The following is a 24,494-nucleotide window of genomic DNA, read 5'->3' on the forward strand; positions in this document are numbered from 1 at the left end:
GGAGTGATCCCTGAGCACAGAGCCAGGACTAAGTCCTGACACTGCCAGGTGTGGCCCAAGAACAAACAAAAAATTGTGTACACTACAACAGCATACCAGCTCAGAGCTTAAATTGTAAATCTGCTCCAAAAGAAAATCTGTCTCAAAAACGAAACAAAAAAATGTGGACACCTCTGAGATTTCTACCATTTATATAGGTGTGCCCACACAGACACAAAATTTCTGTAACGGGCATGCATTATTAGAACTGACAAAATCAGAAAGTTCACTGTTAATTAAAGTTTAAAATGTCGTATATAATGCTCAATATCCCGTTTTTGACTAAGTGCTCAGAAGGAGCATCACCCACGGCTATTCCCACATACACACTGGGGAGGGAGGAGATGGCAGCAGGCAGAGAGCAGGCCAGCGCCAGCAGCCCTCAAGAGCTGAATGGCTAGGCTAACGGGGCCATAAAATGTCTGGGTGACAGAGATGCCTCCAGCCCCCATGCCAGGCTGAGTCTCAATCCAGGGGACCCGGGGGGTGGAGGGGTAGGTGAGCCCACCACCTGCTGAAACAGAGACCTGACAGCCCAAAACTACACACCCCAGTCACCACCATGCTCATGGCCTACCTCCACAGGCTCAGGACAAGCCTCACCCAGGAGTGAATCTGCTGAAATACTCAAAAATGCAGGTTTTGTGACAGAAATCTCCAGGTGCTCATGGAGTTCGGGATGGGCTACCTCCCCTCTATCTGTTATTCCAGGAGCCTGGCAGTCACGCCCACAAACTGCCTCTGGTGCCATATGAGCTCATTAACCGGTCATGATCCAGAGACTCATAAATAAATCACTGAAGAGATCACCAAGCTGCAGAGATGCTTCGGACCCCAAAGTCACCATCCAGTTAAAAATTTAAGTCCAGAGGTATCACTCTATTCAAAATGTTTGAATCCCTAGAGTGACATCTCAAACTCTACACTGATATACCAGGAGTAGGTAGGATGTAAAGTAGAAGACAACCAGTCTTGATTAACAAAATATAAATACACAAAACCTGCAACAAGTTAGTATAGCAACATGTTATACAAGGGTTTAATGAGTCCAGGGTAAGATACAATCTTCACACACTTTCGTCTAAGGAAATATTTTTTTTTCATTTTTAGTGAATTACTCATAACAAGCAATATAAAATAAATTATTTAGGGCCTGCTATTGGGGTAGGCTTGGGAAATGGTTGGGAAAATTGGAAATAATGGTTGTGGAAAGGTGTAACAATGGTGGGATTGGTGTTGGAATACTAAATAATAAATCATCAAGAACAACTTTATAAAAATATAATGTCTAAAAATACAAGAAATATGAAACGGAAACTTATAAAATGAAAACAAAGAACATAATTGACTCATCTCTTAATATGTCATTTAAAATAATAAAAAGCCCTAGGAGGGATGGCGAAAAAAATAAAATTTCTGCATGAATGACTATAAGCCCTTTAAATATTTTTTCTCAAAAACAGTGGCTTTAAGAGGAACCAAGCCGGCATCCACGGTGGAGCATCAACCAGAGTAGGCCTCGTGAAGAGGTGCCGTGCCTGTGAGTGTTCTGAACATAAGGGAAATACCACAAGCCTTGCTGATAGTGGCATGAATGAGTGGGGCTCTTCGGGTTCAACTTGGCACTGCTGTGGTACGAGGGTCCCAGGCTGAGGGGACGCCCAGGTTCCTACCATGGGAAGCTGGTTTCGCAGCCAGCAGGGCATCCCTGCCACCATTTCTTCCCCGGACCAGCCTGCGCTGCCAGTGCCATCCGCAGTGTGTTATGGACGAAAACCTCCCTGAGTGCCAACTGTCTGGAGACCAAGGATGGTATGTGTGCCTCTTGGTCGGGTTCTGACAGACTGGTGGCTACAGTGCACCCAGAGCACCAGAACCGTGAACGGTAGCAGCCCTGGCTCAGTCCTAGTACCTACAGGGACCGCAGCTACAGCCACTACTGGGGCCCAAAGGACACAGGGCCATGGGTGGGTCAACCTGGACATGAGGGTCAAGGGCATCAGCAACCTAATGGTGGCTTCAGCCTTCCTGACACAACTCAGGACCAGTTACACCCACAAACCACTTGGGCTCATTTATCATATTATAGTAGCTTATCATATTAGCTCATTTATCAGCCTTGCTCCAGAATAAATAAAACCAGGAAGCTATCAAAAGCTGCAGTAAATCTTGTACCCATGCAAGGCTAACAGACCGGGGTAGATGGAGGTGGGCGGTTTGCCTGGTACCAGCCCGGGCAGGGCCCCCAGCAGCCACTTGCTCCCACAATCCAAATCACAGCCATGCCCCCAGCTGCACTCCACCATCTTAGGACGGGCCTGAGATATTAATCTGCTGAAAATTCGGGTATAGAGGTTTTGTGACTGAAATCTCCAGAATTTCTCAGGTGGAGTTGGGTCAGCATGGGCTACCTCCCCCCCCTTCCCCACACTCCTGGAAGCACTGGCAATCATGCCCACGAACCAACTTCAGCACTACCATGTAAGCTCTACTACTGGCCTGACTTCAGAGACCCAAAAATAAATCTCAAAAGAGATCAGAAGCTGCAATAAATCTCAGACCCACATAAGACTGAACAGACCAGGGTAGATCAGAGGAGGGCAGGTTTTTCTGGTGCCCACCCAAACAAAGCCTCCGGCACTCTCTTGCTCCCACAATCCAAAATCACCACCATGCCCCTGGCCAAACCTCACCAAGATATTAATCTGCTGAAAATTCAGGTATGTGCTTTTTGTGACTGTAATCTCCTGCTTTCTCTCAGGACCATGATGGGCTTCCTCCCCATACCTCCCTGTCCCTCCAAAAGCCCCGGCAGTCATGTCCATACCCCAAAGCTGCTACCCAGTTAAAAATAAGCTGCTCCAGATATTCTTTCGCAATAAAAATACTGAATGCCCTGAACAAACATAATGACTTCTTAGCACTTCTACTGCAAACCACTGTCACTGTCACCAGTTGCTCATCGATTTGCCCGAGTGGGCACCAGTAACGTCTCCATTATTAGACTCGTTGTTACTGTTTTTGGCATATCGTATACACCACAGGTAGCTTGCCAGGCTCTGCCATGCGGGTAAGATACTCTCGGTACCTTGCCAGGCTCTCTGAGAGGGGAGGAGGAATCGAACTGCGTACAAGGCAAACGCCCAACCCACTGTGCTATCCCTGCAGCCAATACTACAAACCACAATGCACAAATAGAAAAGGGGGGGGAGAGGGGGGAGAAGGTACCTGTCATAGAGCAGGCAGGGGAGGGGAGACTGGAGGGTAGTGACAGAGACACTGGAGACATTGGTCATGGAAAACATACAGTGGTGGAGGGATGAGTGTTGTAACATTGTATGACTTAAAGATAATCATGAACAGCTTTGTAATGGTCTACATCAAGGGAATTCAATATAAATAACTAATTGTGTGTATGCGCACTGGGGAGGGGGGCGCTATGAGCAAATGGCTTTGAGGGGTTTGAAGGGGTTTGAGGGGTTTGTATTGCATATAATAGTCCCAGGCACCACATGGTAACCTGGGCACTACTGGGAGCATTCCCCAGCATCGCAAATAGGAAAGAAAATGAAAAATGAAAGTTCTAGAAACACATACTGGGGCCTAGTTCAGGGATTTAGAAAGCTTCCCTGCAAGGATGATTCATGCATCCAATCCTGGGTGCTGCCACACAAGCAGAACATGATCCTGGCAGCAATGCTGGCTGTCCTTGGCAGTTCTTTAAGCCCGAGTGCTACAGGCAGGTTTTGATCATGCTCCAACCAGGTATATGTGAGCCCAACTTAAAGGGGGGAAGAGCACAAGCACTAGGTCAGCCCCAGCAAGCACTTTCACCAGAATGTACACTGTTCCCTGCCGCTGCAATTAGAGGTGTTCACCCCAGAGAGCGTCACAGCCAAGTGACCAAGTACCAAAACCAGATGTGCAGGAAGCTCAAGTGTTAGTAGGACGCTTGCCTTGCAGGAGCTCGTCCTGACTGCTCAAGAGTGACCCCTGGTGGAACCCAGGACCACATGCAGCAACAGGGATTTGAACCCAGGTTGAATGCAAGCACTTTGCCCTCTTGTACTATCCTTGTACTATCCCTCCAGCCCTACGACCCCCTCCCATTAATTTTTAAAAAGAAATGAAAGGGACTCAAGAGATTATATAGCAGGTAAGGCACTTTGTACATAGCTGAGGTCCTGGTTCGATTGTCAGCAGCCCACAGGGTCCCCCCGAATCTACTAGGAGGATCCCCTAAGAACTGCTGCATCTGAACAGCAGCTTCCTGCAAGCACTACAACTGAAAGTGCAAGAGGCTGAGCAAGTGGTGGTGGGAACCCAGTCATCACAGAAGCAGAGCAGAGAAGGGAAGAGATGGGGAAAATGAAAAAGTAGTGTCAAAATACAAAATTCTGTGTGAGGACGGGAGCAACAGTACAGCAGGTAGGGCACTTGTCTTGTACACAGCCAACCCACATTTGATCCCCGACACTACATGGCCTCCCAAGCCCTGCCAGAAGTAATCCCTAAGCACAGAGCCAGGGCTCCCGAGCACAGCCAGGTGTGGCAAAAAAAAAAAAAGTATGAAGAAAACTGTAATGTAAAGGAAAACTCCAAACAACCCGAAATGTTAACAAAAGATCTGACATACAATAGATTACAATATAACCAAGGCACACATTGAAGAAAACAATCCATCTCTAAGGACAGAGGCTGTTGTATTATTTTACCCATTTTCCAAGTTTTCTTTAATATACTATGACCTTTTTTTTAAAGTTTTGGGGCCACATCCAGCAGTACTCAGGGATCACTCCTGCTGGTGCTAGGGAGACCATGGTGGTGCTGGGGATCGAACCCAGCAAGCGCCCTGCCCACTGTGTTATCGCTCCAGAAAAGTTTTTATAAATTTAACATTTTAAGAGTAATGATGAGGGGGGCTGGAGAGATAGCACAGCGGGTAGGGCGTTTGCCTTGTACGCGGCCCAACCCGGGTTCGATTCCCAGCATCCCATATGGTCCCCTGAGCACCGCCAGGGGTAATTCCTGAGTGCAGAGCCAGGAGTGACCCCTGTGTATCGCCAGGTGTGATCCAAAAAGCAACAACAAAAAAAAAAAGAGTAATGATGAACTGGAGACATCGTACAAGGGTTAAGGTCCTGCCAACCCAGGTTCAATTCCTGAGACCACATACTGTCCCCTCAGTCCCACCAAGAGTGATCCTTGAGTGTAGAGCCCTGAGCAACATCAGCTGTGGTAGAAAAAATATTAGCAGGCCTAGACAACATTCAAATATCCTTGTTCACTAAGCTTAACTATTTACTATTCTCTCTTTGTTTGATCCTCCCAATTAAATCTGGGTAGGTGCCCAAAATGAGTAGTACACTCCCTAAGAGTAATATGCACGGCCAGAAAAGCCATACACTTGCCTTATACATGGCAGACCCAGTTCTATCCCCAGCACTAAATATGATTCCTTGAGCATCATCAGGAGTGAACAGTGCCAGGAATAAGCCTGTGCACCAGCAGGTGTGACTCAAAAATAAAAAGAAATATAACTTTTTTTAAAAGAGGGAGAGTGTGGCTCATTAGTAGTGAACATGCCTTGCATTTCTAAGGCCAGGCCCTAGGTTCAATCCCATGTTGAGGAGTTGGCTACAGGAAGGTATGCTGTTCAACCCAGTTCAACATTTTCCCCTGAGCACTGCCAGGAGAGACCCTTCAAGCAGATAGCCAGGAGTAGCTCCTGAGCACTATTAGTTATAGCAAAGAAAAAAAAAAAAAAAACACCAGCCCTGGACAAAAAAAAAAAAAAAAACAGAAAGTAAAGCATGCAGCCTACCTGGGTTCAATCCCTGGTATACCCCACATAGTACCTTGAGCCCACCAGGAGTTATCCCTGAGCCAGAAGTAAACCCTGAATGGGTGTGGCCCAAAATCCTACACCTCCCTCCCCCCCTCAAAAGCCCTAGGGGCCCTGCAAGATAATATTAAAATTTAACCAAGGACATGACACATGATCCCCTCAAGCAGTTCCAGGAGTGATCCTTGAGTATCCCCAGTATGCATTCCCCCTTCTAAAAAAAGAAAAAGCGTAGGGGCTGGAGCAATAGTACAGCAGGTATAGCATCTGCCTTGTATGCGGCTGACACTGGTTTGATTCTCACCATCCCATATGGTCCCCCGAGCACTGCCAGGAGTGATTCCTAAGCACAGAGCCCGTAGTATACCCTGAGCATCACCGGGTGTGACTTAAAAAGCAAAATAAACAAAAAAAAAGTGTAGAATATCCACATTCTCAAAGAATGTGCCCTTCTGAAATTTCCTTTGGCTAACTGATAACAGAGAGAAGCGAGAAATCAGAAAGAACTGGGTATTATATGGCTCAGTAGCAAAGCATATACCTTTCATATGGATTCAATTCCTGACGCTGAAAAAAATAGAGGAGGAACTAACAGAAATAAAAAAAAAAAATGAAGAAATTAGTACTGACATTTGAAAAACTGGCCAGAATGTCAAGTTTGTAAGCTAGAAACTGGAGTGCCCTCAAATTCTTTTCTGATGTAATGCAAAATATTAAGCTATCTGGAAACAGAGATCTACTACAGCATGTAATACGCTTGCCTTGCACGCAGAATATTACATGCATTTGATCCCGGCATCCTATGTGGTCCCCAAAGCCAGGAGTGCATTCCTGAGTGCAAAGCCAGAAGTAACCCCAAACCACTGCTAGACATGGCCTTAAAACAAAAACATAAAAAATTATCTATGTATTGTAACTACTTACCTTCCTAAGTATTATAAAGACACACCAAGTAAGCATTCAAATTTTAGAGTGATAATACAGCCTATCTTATATCCTACTTCATCTGTTACCATCACACCATCCTGACTGGGTACTCCAAATCCCAAACTGCCATTTCCTAGTCTGAAATTATACCTTGGGCAAGGATCAACCAAGATATTCAATCCTGCCAACTATTAACAAAAGGGAAAGAGTCTGCTGATAAACTAGTTTTTCAAAATTTTAACAACAACAACAAAAAAAATCACAACCAGCAACTGTTTTCAGTTACAGAACTTTTTACCTGCAGTATCAAAAAGTCCAAGAGTATATGGCTCTCCACCAATCATAACAGTGACTGCATAGTTGTCAAAAACCTAAAAACACAAAAATACAACTTTGTTAGTATGCCAAAATAAGAAAAGATATCTCTTAATAAACAGCATTGTTTCCTTTCTAGGACAACTCTCTCTTAGCCAATGTTCCTTACATTAATCACTTTATCAACTAAGACCTACTGTAAGCTAAGAAGTTCTTTAGAAAAGTGACAGGGAGTATGTTTATGAATATATGCTCAAGGGGCCAGAGTGCATTTGCCTTGCACATAGCCAACCTGGTTTAATCCCCAGCATCCCATATGGTGCCCCCCCACCCCAAGCATTGCCAGAAGTAATTCCTGAGTGCAGAGCCAGGAGTAACCGCTGAGCATCACCAGGTGTGACTCAAAAAGACAAAAAAGAAAAAAAATAATAGAATGTATGCTTTACTCCATTGTCACTTGTCACTTGTCATCCCGTTGCTTATTGATTTGCTGGGGCGGGCACCGGTAACATCTCCATTGTGAGACTTGTTGTTACTGTTTTTGGCATATCGAATACGAGACGGGTAGCTTGCCAGGCTCTGCCGTGCAGGCGGGATACTCTCAGTAGCTTGCCAGGCTCTCTGAGAGGGACGAAGGAATTGAACCCGGGTAAGCCATGTGCAAGCAAATGCCCTACCCACTGCGCTATCACTCCAAACCTTTACTCCATTAATCTGGATAAAAAGTCATAGAAGGACTAGAGGTGTCACAGGAGCAGAAACCCTAACTATATAAAATAAATCTGGTTTGCAAATGCAGAAACAGTGCTGGTTTTATAAATTTACCTCAATACTCAATCTGATTTCTACACAATTCTTTCTCCACAGATCACTTCCTTTCTATCTAAAAACAAAATCTTCTAAAACCAATCATTCTCTCTCTCTCTCTTTTTTTTTTTTTTTGGTTTTTTTTGTTTGTTTAGTGTTTGGGTCACACCCAGAAATGCTCAGGAATCACTCCTGACTGCACTCAGGAATCACTCCTGGGGTCCCCAGGGGACCATATGGAATGCCAGACACTGCAACCAGATTGGGTGTGTGCAAGGCAAATGATGTACCTATTGGACTCTCCAACTCCAGCATTTTCCTTTCAATATCCAAGATATATGAACAGCACTGTTGCAAACAAGACTATTAGAGAAAAAGGTTCTCTCAAGTACTCAAGGAAAAGTGTCCATGAAAAGGGTAACAAATTTGCTGGGATTTCATGAATAAAACCCATATTAGGTACAAACTACATGCTCTAGCATATCTTATTTAACTAGATGATTTACTTATAAACAGACTCCTAAGGAGCATGACAAACTCAGACATACCATTAATCTTGTTAATAACTGAGTTATTTGTGGAATTGTGAGGTAAAGATATGAAATGAAAGAAGAGAACACTAATTCACAGGTTCCTTCGGATTAATTTATAACTGAAAAACAATACTTTCCAACTAGGAGAAAGCTTCTACATTTGAAAAATGGCTGTACTTAATCTTTTAGTTATCTAACAATCTTTTAGTAATATAAAATCGACTTTCTAGTTCATATTTTACTGATTTCTTGGATTATTTAAACGTAAACAAAAGTGGAGGAAAGAACATGAGAAGGAGATAAAGGAAAACCAGATCTTGATACTAAAACAAGGAAATGTAAAGAATGTGGCTAAACTCCCTACATATATAGGTTGATTTTTTTTTTAAGCCTAAACTCTCCCTTTTTGAGATCCACAAACATACCAAAAAAAACTCAGATACAAAACACCTACAGCCCACCTTAAATAGAACACCTAACCCAAATTACAGAACAGGCTCAGAAATCACATGTATAGGGGTCTGGAGCGATAGCACAATGGGTAGGGCGTTTGCCTTGCACTCGGCTTACCCGGGTTCAATTCCCAGCATCCGATATGGTCGCCCAAACACCCCCAGGAGTGATTCCTGAGTGTAGAGCCAGGAGTAACCCCTGAGCATCACCGGGTGTGACCCAAAAAGAAAAAAAAAAAAAGGAAAAAAGAAATCACGTGTATAAGGTATATAAGAAAACAACTTACAGGGCCAAGAGGAGATAGTAGAGGAAGTAAGGTGTTTACCTAACAAGTGGCTGACCCAGATTCAATCCCTCGATCCCTGGCATTGCATTCTGTTACTTGGGCACTGACAAAAATGATCCCTGAGCACTGAGCCAAGAGTAATCACTGAGCACTGCTGGCTATGGATCACAATTTTTTTTAACAAAAAAAAGAAAGAAAGAAAATACTGATCCTCACTCTGAAATGCCCTCATAAGTCTAGATCTCCCTTTCAACCTTGGAGCTTCTTTCACTATCTTTCCTCTTCCTGTAGGTTTTACCTATCTCAAACACCCCACTGGCCTTGGGACATTATAGACAGTCAATTCCAGTCTGACGTAAATATTAGACTTTTAACCTGCATTCATGCTCTCAATAATGCTCATGTCTAAAGATTAACCTAAAGGACTCATACACTTTCTTATTTTTTACTTCCAAACAACACTAATTAAGTATATACAGGTGCTCCATAACCCCTAAAATAGCATACTTAACAGGATGGTTAAAATTGGCTAGGCCAACTCTTAACTCCCCTCCCACCACTAAATGGACACCTATGCTTAACATAATTATAGCATTGGGATGGGCAAGCAACTGAGACAACACTGGACTCCCAAACATGTCCCTTCACAAATGAATGTTATTCTAAATAACTCATCATCATCTTTTGTTATTTACATTTTCACTCTACTCTTCCAGGGAGCTGATGAAAAGTACTGGTGAGAGAGGCCCCCTCCAAAGACTGCTGTTGTTCTCTTCAAAATAGGTCTTTCCTTCCCCTAACAAAAAGCCAAGTTGGCGCTCCATAACTAAAAGATAACTATTCATGACTCTTCTATTACCTAAGGAGAACAAAGACTTTCTCTGAAGTTAAAAGATAAAAAAAATTTTTAAAAATTAAAATCCCCAAAGACCTCCAAGCTCTGAATATCAATCTTAGGCCAAGACAATTTTTAAAAAGTGTCACCTCGTTTCAAGGTGTAGGGGTTACTTCTCCAGAAACCACCATTCTTTAGAATTTTATCTGTTGGTGTTCTGGCTCCTAGTCCTTCTTGCAATCCTGTGTCACCCCTTCTAACTTTTCATTGATTTTTCAGCTCTTTATTTTTAAAGAGTAAATTACATAATTTACCATGAGAAGTCAAGATCTTTAAAAATAGAAACAAAGATAGTTAACAAAAAAATTACAAAATGCAGAAAAGGAGTTTCAAAAAAGAGATCAAATTATAAGATTTCACTAACAAATATTGGTACAAAAGATAGAAACCTTTATACTTACCGTTGGTACATACTCAGATGGAAATTTGTTTGTTGTATAGGATATCAGGAGACATGTTTTACCAACGGCACCATCACCCACAACAACACACTTAATCGTCTGCATTGCTGAAACAGTTTTGTATCCACTTTACTTCAAATTCAATGATGACCTACAAAAAGATTAAATAAAGGTATTTGTTTTGAAGGCCAAAGAAAAAGTACAGCAGGTACTAGTCTATGGTGCCCAGAGCCCTGTCACAAGAGGTTCTCATTTGCACTTAGATTTTTTTCTTCAACAACAAACGGTTCACTCATTCTATTCAAACAAGTAACAGAACTAGCACCCCAAATACTAGGTTGAAAAGAACCCAAAAAGAGGCCAAGAGAGATAGTAGAGAGTTTAATAGGCTCTTGCTTTCAATGTAGCCAATCCCACATTATAAATTTACCCAAGTACTGCCAGGAATGACCCCTTAATTGATAGTCAGGAGTATTAGCCCCTAAGAAATGCCAAGTGTGGCTTGAAAACAATAACAAACAGACAAACCTAAAAAGAAAAGTAATGATTTACACAATGTACACTAAGTTATTTTTTTTAATTTCTAATTCCTGGTTGCTTTTGATTCTAAACTGTCTGAAAAAATCCCAAATAGGGACTAGGCTGAGTATATACTTTGCATGCAGCAAGCCCAAACTCAATCCCCAGAACAAGATCTTCAACACGTCCAGAACTGGACACGTTCCAGCAGCCCCCAACACGAACACCCTGTAGACCAAGCGCTGCCACAATATTAGGTGTGGCCAAAAAAAAAAAAAAAACCCAGTCCAAAGTAATGCAAAGTGAAGGCCAGAGAGAGCATTACAGGGAAGATACTTCCCTTGCGTAAGCCCAACCTGTCCTGATCCTTGGCACCACATAGGGTGCCAGAGGCAACCAGGAACAATCCAAGGGCAAGGAGTAAGACCTAGGGACAACCAGGTGTGACCCAAAAACAAAAGTAATGCAAAGTATAGTATATTTTTGTGATACTGTAGCACTGTCGTCCTGTTGTTCATCAATTTGCTCAAGTGGGCACCAGTTAACACCTCCATTGTGAGACTTGTTGTTACTGTTTTTGGCATATCAAATACGCCCCGGGTAGCTTGCCAGGCTCTACCGTGCGGGTGGGATACTCTCAGTAGCTTGCCTGGCTCTCCAAGAGGACGGAAGAATCAAACCCATGTCGGCCGCGTGCAAGGCAAACACCCTACCCACTGTGCTATCCCTCCACATTAAAAATTAAAGCAGAGCACATAATTTTTCACATGCACAAACTCATATTTCCCCCTCTTCTGCCTATTTCTCATCCATTGTTAAATCTGATACCTTATGGTAATTTTCACTGTCTTTTTCCCCATATTATCCATTACCAACTCATTAGTCTCCAACTCTACAATCTCCTCTCCATTTGAGTCTTTGTAAAGAGTATCGCTTTCTCTCTCCTCTCCCTCTCCCTCTCTTTCCTTCTTTCTTTTTTGAAAGGAGGGGGTTTGAGTCACACAAATAGTGTTTAGGGCTTATTTCTGGCTCTGCATTTAGGCATCACTCTTAGCAGGGCTCAAGGATCAGATGTAGTGTCAGGGATTAAACCTGGGGTCCACTACATGCAAGGCAAGCAGCCTAGCAAAGTAGTTTTCTAAGATATAAATGAGATCATATCAATTAGTGATTTTATTAGCATTGTTAAAGTGTCTGGGAAAGGCAACCAAATAAGAACTATCAAAACTAAAAAAATTACTTACAAAGTAGTTGCCAGTCTCTGGCCACTGGCCACCTTTCTGATCTTTCTGATCTTTTCTACCATTCATTCTCCGCTAACTGGTATGACTTGAATACATCAGTGCCCCTCTGTCTTCCCGAGTCTTTGTACTTTTTCCCTTGTCTCTAGAACTGTCTGCATCGAGTTTTTCATTGAGTTGGCTCCTTTTCATCATTTTGGGTCTCAGCTCAAATGTCATTTTCAAAGCACAACAACCTTCCTCTATTTTAAATTCCCCACACCAGTCTGCCTCTCATATGATCTTACTGTCTTTTCTTAATGTCTATCTGTAAATAAAATTACTGTTCTTTCATTTATTTTATTAGCTATTGCCATCAATTAAAAGTGTTTTTCATAAGATCGCATGCAAGGCAAGAGCCCTGCCTGCCACACAATTTCTCCAGTCCCCAAATATTTCGTATCTAACTGAAGATTTCTATATTATTTCGTTCACTATTTACAGAGTGGTCTCTAAAACAAAGTTATTAACTGGTGTTAGCAAAATGCAAAAAGATCCAATAACATTAGCTTTAACCCCAAATTATATGTTTTTTCTAGTTTAGAATTAGCTACTATTCCCTTAAGTGCAAACTACTGAAATCTGACAGTTATAATTGAGTCTCCTTTTGCTACTTGAATTCAGCCTCTAAATCAGCAATTCCAAAATTAATATCCAGACTACCAGTAATAATTACCTGGTATGGGCTTGTTACAAATTCAGATCTCTGTACAGTGTGGCTAAGGGTGCTGTGTAAGCAGCCATTCAATCCTAGATACTACATATGATCCCCCCAGGTCCTGCCCAGAGTGATCCCATGAGCTCAGGGCCAGAAATCACTCCTGAGTACCATCAGGTGTATCCACGAATCCTCACCCAAAATCTAGTAAAACTGAACTCTCTGGAGCCTGAGAGACAGTACAGTGGGTGGGGCACTTGCCTTGCATGCTCCTGACCAGGGTTCAATTCCTGACTCCCCATATGGTCCCCCAAGCACCACCAGGAATGACCAAGTGCAGAGCCAGGGGTAGGCTCTGCATACCACCAGGAGAGAGGCTCAAAACGGGAGGGGCTAGAGGAGCGGGGTGAGTCTGAATTCCCTACAAACCTCACACTGGATACTGAGTCGTCATCCAAAATATTTCAGACATGCTTTAATTACTAGATGAACCTAAAAGTGTTCCCAAGTAATAATGTGATTTGAACAAAAAATATAAAATAATAATAGTGCTAGCAGTAAACACTAGGTGCCATACACTTTTCTAAATATATAATACGTACTTCTACATTTCTCACTACCATCATCTAAATAAGTGAAGCTCACTAGTAAAGGATTAGTCAGTAATTAAAACAAATTTAAACAGAAGCAGTTCTACATCAAAGTTTCTACATCAAAACACTACTCTTTCTCCTGAGAAGTGACAATTATTTTTTTTAAAAAAATGCATGGGACCGAAGCAATAGCACAGCCAGTAGGGCACTTGCCTTGCATGCAGCTAACCAGGGTTTGATCTCTGTCATCCCACAAGGTTTCCTAGAGCCCCACCAGCAGTGATCCCTGAGCTCAGAGCCAGAAGCAGCTCTGAACACAGCCGGGAACACAGCCGGGTGTGGCGCAAAAAGAAGAAAAAAATTAAAAACAAGTATGATTACTGCAAATGGAGAGGTAAGAATAACCTATTGACAACTGCTGGCACTGAAAAAAGGAAGACAGAAGAGGAAGCAAGAAACATGAGCTAAGTTATTTCCTGTTTCTTCACCTTGCAGACAACTACGAAATTTTACTGGGAGAAGAGAAGCAAGAAGTGAGAATTAGTAAGATTAGTAAGACGTTTTCTCTTCCCTTTCTGTACATTAATAAATCTTGCATTTCTTAGACTTCCTGACCTAACAGCTCAGCAATCTGTCAGGAAAATGGGTTTTCATTAAGAATAAGGGTAGAGTGAGACTGTTTCTACAGTCTAGCTATGACCTTAAGGAAATTATTTAGTATCTCTCTGTGGCTCATTTTCCCTTTGCTAAAAATGAAAATAATACTTTCTTCATAAGGAAAACTGAATAACTCATGTAAAGGGGCTTTTCTTTCAGGCCTATTTTCTCTTGAATACTTAGTATTCCTCTCTCCCCTCATCTAAGTAAATTTCTTTCAATAAAAACAATGTATCTGAAGAGACACTACAGCAGGCAGGGCACCTGCCTTGCAAGCCACTGTTCCAAGTTCCAAGTTCCATCCCCAGCATCCCATCTGATCCTCCAAACACCGCCATGAGTAGCTCAGAGCCAGAAGTAACCCCTGAGCGCCAGGGTTGCCCCACATCACCAGGTGTGGCCCAGAACACAAACAAAAAAACATTGTGTGTGTGTGTTTATATATATCAGAATCCCTAAAAGTCTGCCTATACAATTGAGTTTGCTACATGAGAGAGGACCTAAAGGGATGCTGATACTCTCGAGGTGAGAAATTTAAGTGTATTTCCTGAAACATTAACAGTACTAGTGCCTAAATAAAAATTTTAAAAAGCAATAGAGGCAGAACTGGTACAGCCGGTAGGGCATTTGCTTTGCATGCGGCTGACCCAGGTTCAATCCCTGACATCCCATAAGGTCCCCCAGCACTGCCAGGAGTAATTCCTGAGTGCAGAGCCAGGAGTAACCCTTGAGCATCACCGGGTGTGACCAAAAAAGTCAAAAAATAAAAATTAAAAAGGCAACAACAAATTAACTAGGGTGGGGAGATGGTGCAATGGGCTAGAAACATGCTTTGCATGTGGAAGCCTGGGACCTGCCCTGGAGCCAGGAGAAGCAAACTCCCCATCACTGAGTTAGAAACAGCCACTGTACACCACAATAAGTATGGCCTTGAAAACTAAAAAATAAATATAAATTTAACACATCAAAGCAATCTGGAAGCCACACAGTAAGTACCACCATTCTGCTAAGCAGAACATGTAGAAATGTTCTTTTGCACCAATATCTGAATGCTTTTTGTTTTGGTTTGGGACCACACCCGGCTGTACTCAGGGGTTACTCCTGGATCTGCATTCAGGGATCACTCATGGCAGGTCTTCAAGGATCATATGGGATGCCAGAGATCAAACCTGGCTCAGCTACGTGCAAGGCACCTATCTGCTGTACTAACCCTTCAGCCCTGGATGCAACTTAATAATGAAGTTTATTTGCATCAGAACTTAAAAATTGGGATTGGGGAAATAAAAAATGACTTGCCTATCTAAAAGTGTGATGTCTGTGGGATCTGCACTAACTCTGGAAGTTAGCTTCAGAATTGAATCAGAAGTGGGGTCAGAAAAAAAAGACACAATATTCACCTTAACTTAAAACATGCTGATGCAGGAGCCAAAGAGAGTTAATTAAGCAGGTAGAGCACTTGCCCTGCCCATGGCTGACCCAAAGCACTCTGAGGGTCACCTAAGCCCTGCCAGGAGTATTCCTAAGCACAAAGTCAGGAGGAGTAAGCCCTGAGCATTGCTGGGTGTGCCCCCACCACCATGCCCAAAAATAAAATACACTTAATGTGGTTTACATTTGAAATTCATATCCCCCTTGAAGTATCACTGCATCACTGTCATCCCATTGACCATCAATTTGCTCTAGCGGGCACCAGTAAAATCTCCATCTGTCCTAGCCCTGAAATTTTAGCAGCCTTTCTTTACTTGTTCTTCCCAGCAATGCTGCGTTGGAGGCTCTTTTCAGGGTAAGGGGAATGAGACCCATCATTGTTACTGTATTTGGCATATCAAATACGCCACAGAGAGCTTGCCAGGCTCTGCCGTGCCGCCTTAAAGTAACTTTTTTTAATACTTAGATGGGAAACAATAGCCATCATAAAAATCAAGAGACTAATGACCCTGAATTTCACAAGTCTTCCTTATCTACCCAATAGAACAGCTGCATGACTTGATAGAATCACACCTTTTGTCTCTCCTATCAAATCTAGTCAACTTTATAAACTGCAGTTCATATGTATAAGTTCATTTGCGGTTAAGTTATAGTAGCATAACTAAAGTGCAATTTGTCTTGTTTTGGTTTGGGGCCATACCTAGCTGTGCTCAAGTTTTATTCCTGGCTCTGTGCTCAGGTATCTCTCCTGGCCCTGTGCTTAGTATATGCGGATCAAACCAAGTTCAGCCAGGTACAAGGCAAGCATCCTACCCAGTATACTATCTCTCTGGCCCCTAACATACAATTTTTAAACATGAGCACCTGTGATTATTAAGAAACCTAAAGCACTCAAATTACAAAGATAAATCTTCTACAGCTACACATTATGGATGTGCTAACATTCCTGGTGATAGGCAGCACCCTGCCAACTAGTCGCTGAGACACCGCTACATTACCCTATTTGGTCCTGCATCAGAATATAAGAATGAAAACAAACAGCATATATTTTTAGAAAGCCCTGCCCCCAAATTCTATTACACCTTCACCCTGAAACAAACAACGAAATATAACAGTTAACTCCTATAATGGTGGTAATGTTGATGAAGGAAAAAGTCTGATTCCCAGTCAAGGCCACTATCTGTGTGGAATTGGCACAATCTCATCAAGTCTGCCAGGGTTTTCTCCAGGTGCTCTGATTTCCTACCATATCACAAGGAGCAGAGAAGGTTCACTGGTATGTCTAAATTGGTCCTCTCTGAGGAAATACTGGCATTTGTATGAGATGCACCCTGTGATGAAAGGGTGTCCTGTCCAGCAGTGATGGCCACCCTATATCACACACTGCCTTGATAAGATCTGTCCACCTACCACCCTGACCTGCAGTAAGTTGAGTTGGAAAATAAATATAAATTATTGTCTTAATAACAGAAGAGTTTAGGGTCTTTATTTTAAATGCTGGTCATGCCTCTGTAACTAGATTATACTATAAAAACTTTTATCTTGGGGCTGGAGATATAGCACATCGGGTAGGGCGTTTGCCTTGCACGTGGCCGACCCGGGTTCAAATCCCAGCATCCCATATGGTCCCCTGAGCACGGCCAGGGGTAATTCCTGAGTGCAGAGCCAGGAGTAACCCCTGTGCATCGCCAGGTGTGACCCAAAAAGCAAAAAAAAAAAAAACACTTTTATCTTGTTTATACCAATTAGCCTGTGATAAAATTAATTTTATTTCAGGTCATTTCACTTAGTTTCAAGTTCCTATTGATGATGATCTAAGTCCTAAGTGAGATCTTACTGTGCACTACAAAATCAAGGTCTTTAAACTCTAAAATGGTCAACTTCAAGCAAATTTTCAGAGACCCCAATGAATTTAACCAATATTTACAAGAATCAAAAGAGCTGGGCTGGAGTGATAGTATAGCAGACAGGGTATTTACCTTGCATACGGCCAACCCGGGTTTGATCCCCAGCATCACATATGGTTGCCCAGCACCACCGTAAGTAATTCCTGGGTGTAGAACCAGGAGTAACTTCTGAGCATCCTGGCTGTGACCCAAAAAGCAGGGAAAAAGAAAATCTAAAGAACCAGGGAGACACTCAAAGGGCTGAAGTACATGTTTTATATGTAGGAGTTCAATCCCCAGCACTGCAATGGTCCCCAGAGCACCACCAGGAGCAACCCCCAAGCACCAAGTTGGGAACAAACCCATGTAGCCCAAAAACCAAAAATAAATAAATAAAGGGGGGGAACAAAACCAAAAATAAAGAACAAGAATTTTTCACTGAAATATTCCTTTGAAATGAAGAAACTTAAAAGGGATGTGTTAAAAGGGAGGTATCTGCATCCCTACATTCATAGCACCCTTATTCACAATAGCAAAAATACGGTATCAATCTAAATGCCCACCAGCAGATGACTAGATAGCTACTCTGCCACTACTAAGATTCACTGTCACTGTCATCCCATTGCTCAACGATTTGCTTGAGCGGGCACTAGTGACGTGTCAATTGTGAGAGATATCAATCTCTCTCTCCACTGTAGGCTTGTTACTGTTTTTGGCATATCAAATACACCACGGGTAGCTTGCCAGGCTCTCCAATAGGGGCAGAGGAATCAAACACAGATCAGCCGCGTGCAAGGCAAACGCCTTACCCGCTGTGCTATCACTCCGGCCCATGGATGAAAGTAACAGGCATTTATTTACTTTTTGGCTTTTGGGCCAAACCTGACAGTGTCTAGGGGATGAACTAGGGACAGCTGGTGCAAGGTAAACATTTTAACCCCCATACCAGCTTAGCAAGCCCCCAAAGTATATTTTAAATTTAAAATATTTGTAATGTATCGTCAGGTCGGGCTGGAATGACAGCACAGCGGGCAGAGCGTTCGCCTTTCATGTGGCCGACCCAAGTTCGATTCCTCCACCTCTCTCGGAGAGCCCGGCAAGCTACCGAGAGTATTGCGCCCAAACGGCAGAGCCTGGCAAGCCACCCGTGGCGTATTGGATATGCCAAAAACAGTAACAATAAGTCTCACAGTGAGAGACGTTACTGGTGCCCACTCGAACAAATAGATGAGCAATGGGATGACAGTGATGGTGACAGTGACAGTGATCGTGGGGTCTGGCACACAGGCTGAAGTAAAGTATACGGTCACTAGAGTACAAAGTGAAAGGAAGATGACATTATAATGTTATTCCTTTTTGGCCGCCCAAGTGGGGGCCAGCTTCCAGTGCTATTCCATCCCCCAGGACAACAGGTCAGTGTTAAGTGTCCCAGGTGGTGGCACCTGGGGGCCACACTCAGTTTCTTCTACATTCAGCAAGGTGGTATATAATTACTGAAAGCAAACTGTGTTGATTTCTACTTGTTACCGCGAGAGGATGCACCCAAAATACTACAAAGTCCATAGAGGAATTTTCTCTCATTTTTTTCTCTATTGTCTCACGATGTCTATTCTCATTACTTCCCCCCTATTACTGTCTATTCCTTCTCTTCTCCCATCACTCTACCAAGGAAAGACCATGCCTGAGTGTCTCTGAGCCTATGAAGGCGAGTTACTATCTGGAAGATTACTTAGCTCATTCTGAATTCTCAGTTCTTTCATGAGTTTTTTTTTTTCTTTTTGGGTCACACCCGGCGATGCACAGGGGTTACTCCTGGCTCTGCACTCAGGAATTACCCCTGGCGGTGCTCAGGGGACCATATGGGATGCTGGAAATTGAACCCGGGTCGACCTCGTGCAAGGCAGATGCCCTACCCGCTGGGCTATCGCTCCAGCCCCGAGTTTAATTTTTTTAAGTGAGCCAGACTGTCTGGATTCAACCCCTACCACCACAAAACAATAAATCAAAGTACACACTCACACCCTGCAGTCTCTGGTGATTAAAAAAAAAAAAATCCCCATATTAAAAAAATAAATAAATAAGTCTTTCAAATGATAGATCAAGCAGACAACAGAATAAATTACAAATAGAAAATATGTATTTTGGGGGCCGGAGCGATAGTACAGCAAACAGGATGTTTGCCTTGTACTCGGCTGACCTGGGTTCGATCCCCGGAATCCCATATGTTCATACTCCTACCCCAAGTACTGCCAGGAGTAATTCCTGAGTGCAGAGCCAGGAGGAACCCCTGAGCATAGCTGGATATGACCCAAAAAGAAAAAAAAAAACATATTTGCTTCAGCACATTTAAAAGCAATGATCTTTTAAAGACGTTATACTGTGAAAAGAAAATCTATCATACATACCAGCACTTGTAATAACACTATAATTTTATACCTAAGTTCTAAGTGGCATGAAAATAGTCACATTACCCATAACTTTAGAATATGAAAAATGAAAATAATAGATTATAGTTAAAATAATAATTTGATTAACAAAGCCACTAAGATTAAAAACATAAAATTCTGTTTTTTGAAATAAAATAGCATTTAGGCTAAGTTATAATAGCACTGTTGTCCCGGTGTTCATTGATTTGCTCGAGCAGACACCAGTAACATCTCCATTGTGAGACTTGTTACTGTTTTTTGGCATATCGACTACACCACGGATAGCTTGCCAGGCTCTCCGAGAGGAATGGAGGAATCGAACCTGGGTCAGCTCCGTGCAAGGCAAACGCCCTACCCACTGTGCTATCGCTCCAGTCCATATAAATGGCATAGTAAGTAAAAGAATTACTGGGTGGTTTTATTCATATATACAATATAAATTACAAAAACAGGTTAAAAAAGAACTCCTAGACTCAGTGAAAATTATGGTGGTTACCAAAGGTTTCCATAGAAGAAAAAAGGAAGGAGGGTGAGGAAATTGGTTTACAGAGTCTTTCTGGTGGTAAGATGGCAATAGAAATTTAGTGGTGGAAGTAGTAAATCTCATACACTATAGTATCTAAATCCCTGAAATCCTGTAACTAATGATACAGAAAATAAACATCAGGCTAACATATTATCTTACAGGAAGAGTAAAATAAAATCCCAAGCCATGTTTACTTTACTAAGCTTTGTACAGGATAAATCATTTTATGGTGAGTTTAAGCTTTGTATGTGAACAACACAGCAAGTGGTTTCTTAGAATAAAAGCTAAGGGGCCAGTTTTAGAATAAAAGTTAGAGGGCCAGAGAGATAGCACGGTGGGTACGGTACCTGCCCTGTATGCAGCTAACCTGGGCTTGATCAGCATTCCATACTGTTTTCCAGCAGCACCAGGAATGATTAATGAGCACAAGTCGGAAGTAAGCCCTGAGCAAAGCCAGGTCACTGTCACTGTCACTGTCATCCCATTGCTCATTGATTTGTTCGAGCGGGCACCAATAACGTCTCTCATTGTGAGACTTATTGTTACTGTTTTTGGCATACCCAATATGCCATGGGTAGCTTGCCAGGCTCTGCCGTGCGGGTGCGATACTCTTGATAGCTTGCCAGACTGTCCGAGAGGGGCGGAGGGTAGGTAAGAATAGGGGCCCCTGCCCCAAAAATGTTGACCCTATTGTGAGAAGACAATCAGCAGAGTTCAGGAGCCACCAGTCTCTCTTGGGTGTACAAGAGGGACGAGGGGCATGTGGTGATGCCGGGGACCAAACTCAGGGCCTTGCATATAAAAGGTATGTGCTCCACTACTTGGGTCATATCCCAGAGCTCATCAAATTTTTTTATTAGAAAATACTGCTGAAAATTCTTTTTGCTTAAATTTTCCATCTTTTTTTTTTTCTTTCTTTTTGGGTCACACCCGGCGATGCATAGGGGTCACTCCTGGCTCTGCACTCAGGAATTACCCCTGGCAGTGCTCAGGGGACCATATGGGATGCTGGGAATCGAACCCGGGTCAGCTGCGTGCAAGGCAAATGCCCGACCCACTGTGCTATCACTCCAACCCCAATTTTCCACCTTTTTAAGTTAGGATATATAACACTTGCCTTACACATGTGAGGGACTATGTCTGATTCCCCAGTTCTGGGGAGTAGGGAGAAGCCATCTTACTTCCAGGCCAATCAGCACATCTTCTCTATGGGTAAGTTGGTTTAATTTATATTCCATCTTCAAAATTCTAAATGTCAACCGAGACCTAAGCCTGGAGGCATTGTTACCTTCCACATGGTGATTTAATAAAATAAAATTTTTATTAAAAAAAAAAATTCTAAATGTCCATTCCAGTAGGAATAAATTACTGAGGGCAAAGATCTATCATCAAGAAAGGTAGTAAGCAAGGAGATTCCTCACAGTAAATATATGTTAGAAAGGAAGAAATTATGTATAATTCACTTGCTTTAAATTAGTAAGGCTAATAGCATTTTTGGTTACAGTTTGGGGATTTTTGTTTTGGGATCCTGAGCAACTGTTGGAGAACCATGTAGTGTAAGGGATTGAACCCAAAGTTCCCGTGTGCAAAACAAGCTCTCTAGCCATCTGAGCCATCTCCTGGGCTCAAACCATAATGTTCTTTTGTTTGTTTTTGTGGGAGACACCAGCAGTGCACTCTGGCTTAATCCTGGCTCTGTGCTCAGGGATCACTCCTGTCAGGGACCTGGGAACCAGATCTAGTGCCTGGGTTCAAACCTGGGTCAGTCACATACAAGGCAAGCACCTTAACCACTGTACTACCTCTCTCTGGCCCCTGAAAATAATGTTCGGTACAATACCACGGATCGAACTCAGAGCCTTCCTCATATGAACAATGTGTGCACATCCCTTGGTTGCCGTCCCCCAAAAAGTTTTTTAATTCAATACTTAAATATTTCTAAACAAATATTTAGAAACTGAGGAGCATGTAATAATGTGAAAGAACACTAATATCTTTTCATTAGAAGGGACTCGAAATTACAACAGGATTTTTGCTCAAAATATTAAAAAGAAGAATATGCATTCAATACAGACTTAAGCATTTAAGTCTTAAGTACTTAACACAACCATTATCATCCAATGTCTACAGCAAAGTTTATATCCTTTTCAAACAATGCTAGTGAGATGTGCCACACAAATAAGCATCAGGGGGGCAGAGCTGGTGGTACAGTATGTGGGGTGTTGGCCTAGTACCCACATAGTTCACCATCACCATCAGGAATCAGGAGTGATCCCTAAAAACAGAGCCAGGAGTAAGCCCTGAGCCCCTCCAAGTGTGGCCTCAAAACAAAAAACAACAATAAAAAAGCATAACTTACACAGACACACATTCTCCCCATTAGGATACTGACACTCATTAGCAATTTTGCCACTCGTGTCTCTTAACTAAGAGAATAGGGGAACCAGGAGATAGATGGCTCAGAGGATAAAGAACCTGCCCTACAAGCCTGAAGACAAGAATCTGGTTCCTGGTGCCGGCCACTGAATACTGCGAACAATTCCCAGCAGTGCCCCAGTCAGGTATGTGTGAGCACTGCACCAAATGGTTGCAACCCCTGACAAACACCATTAACTAAAAAGGTGTGAGCACAGCAGCAGGAATGCACCCCCAGAAAGCACCAATTGTGTAAGTTTGGCACTTGGTTTGGTGCTCACACATTTACTGCTGTGGTGTTGACCAAGGGTCAGACTTGCAACTAAAAAGAAAACAGTCTTGGGGCTGGAGAAATAGCACAGCGGGTAGGGTGTTTGCCTTGCACGCGGCCGACCCGGGTTCGATTCCCAGCATCCCATATGGTCCCCTGAGCACTGTCGGGGGTAATTCTTAAGTGCAGAGCTAGAAGTAACCCCTGTGCATCACCGGGTGCAACCCAAAAAGCAAAAATAAATAAATAAAAAGAGAACAGTCTTTGGTGAGCACCATAACTCAAAATGAGCGAGCATTAAACCAAGTATGTGCGGAACCCCTGGTTGTCAACAGAGGTAAGAGGAGGAGGGAAGAGAGAACAGGATTATGCCATCTTTAATTACATGCAAAGATCTCTCCAATTTTATACGAAATAAAATAAAACCCCAGAAAACACAGGGAGAGAATGCTCAAAGGGCTGAAGCAAATGCTTTGTATGTGAGAACCCTGGGGACTCAGTACCCTGACACCAGAATCCCTGTGCACCCCAAGCACCATACCAGGAGCTATCCCCAAGCACTGTGGTGTGCAACTCCCCACCACCCTGCACCAAGAAGGAAAAAAAAAAAACAGTGGCCAGAAAGATAACAGTGGGTAGGGCATTTGCCTTGCATAAGGCAGACCTAGGTTTAATCCCCGGCACCCATTATGGTCCCCTGAGCACAGCCAGGAGTAATTCCTAAGTGCAGAGCCAGGAGTGACCCAAGCATTGGCAGGTGTGACCCAAAAAAAGCCAAAAGTAAATAAACAAAAAATGAAAAGCCACTTCATTTATCCCAAAGCTCAAATCTGAATTTGCTATAGCTGTAGCAAATTCTAAACCTCCCTAGTTTTAGGGTGACGGGGAGGGAAGAAGACAGATGTATGGCAACTATAGGAAGCACATGCCTCCCATGTGTAAGCCGGGGTTAAATCCTTGGCAACACACCCCAAAAAGTAGATGAGCCTGACTTAAAACCGGAGTTAAAGTTTGGGGTTTTTTTGGTTTGGTGTTTGTTTTGTTTTGTTTTGTTTTTGGCTTTTTTGGTCACACCTGGTGACGTATATCAAGGGTTACTTCTGGCCCTGCATTCAGGAACTCCTGGAGGTACTCAGGGGACCAGATGGGATGCCGGGGATTAAACCCAGGTCAGCCATGTGCAAGGCAAATCCCCTACACACTGTACTATCTCTCCAGCCCCTAGGAATTAAAGTTCTTAACCAGTTCTATGTATCATACTCTGTCCATTAAATCAGTTGTCAACTACCAGATGCCATTTAAACTATACAATAGAGGTTGGTGCTGGTTTCAAA

General features: G+C 42.8%; 1 protein-coding gene across 2 annotated transcripts in view; it reads right to left on the bottom strand.

Moving 5' to 3' along the window:
- Positions 1-24,494, bottom strand: part of CDC42 (cell division cycle 42) — a 45,643-nt gene that overhangs the window by 11,393 nt on the left and 9,756 nt on the right. For both annotated transcript variants that reach the window (XM_055139415.1, XM_055139414.1), the window contains exons 2-3: positions 10,502-10,652; positions 7,110-7,182 (exon numbers count right to left, since the gene is read on the bottom strand). In XM_055139415.1, the coding sequence (XP_054995390.1) occupies positions 7,110-7,182; positions 10,502-10,606 (178 nt within the window). In that variant the 5' untranslated portion in view covers positions 10,607-10,652. The remainder of the gene's footprint in view (positions 1-7,109; positions 7,183-10,501; positions 10,653-24,494) is intronic.

The sequence above is a fragment of the Sorex araneus genome, chromosome 5 (assembly GCF_027595985.1).
Source record: "Sorex araneus isolate mSorAra2 chromosome 5, mSorAra2.pri, whole genome shotgun sequence".
Classification (NCBI taxonomy): domain Eukaryota; kingdom Metazoa; phylum Chordata; class Mammalia; order Eulipotyphla; family Soricidae; genus Sorex; species Sorex araneus.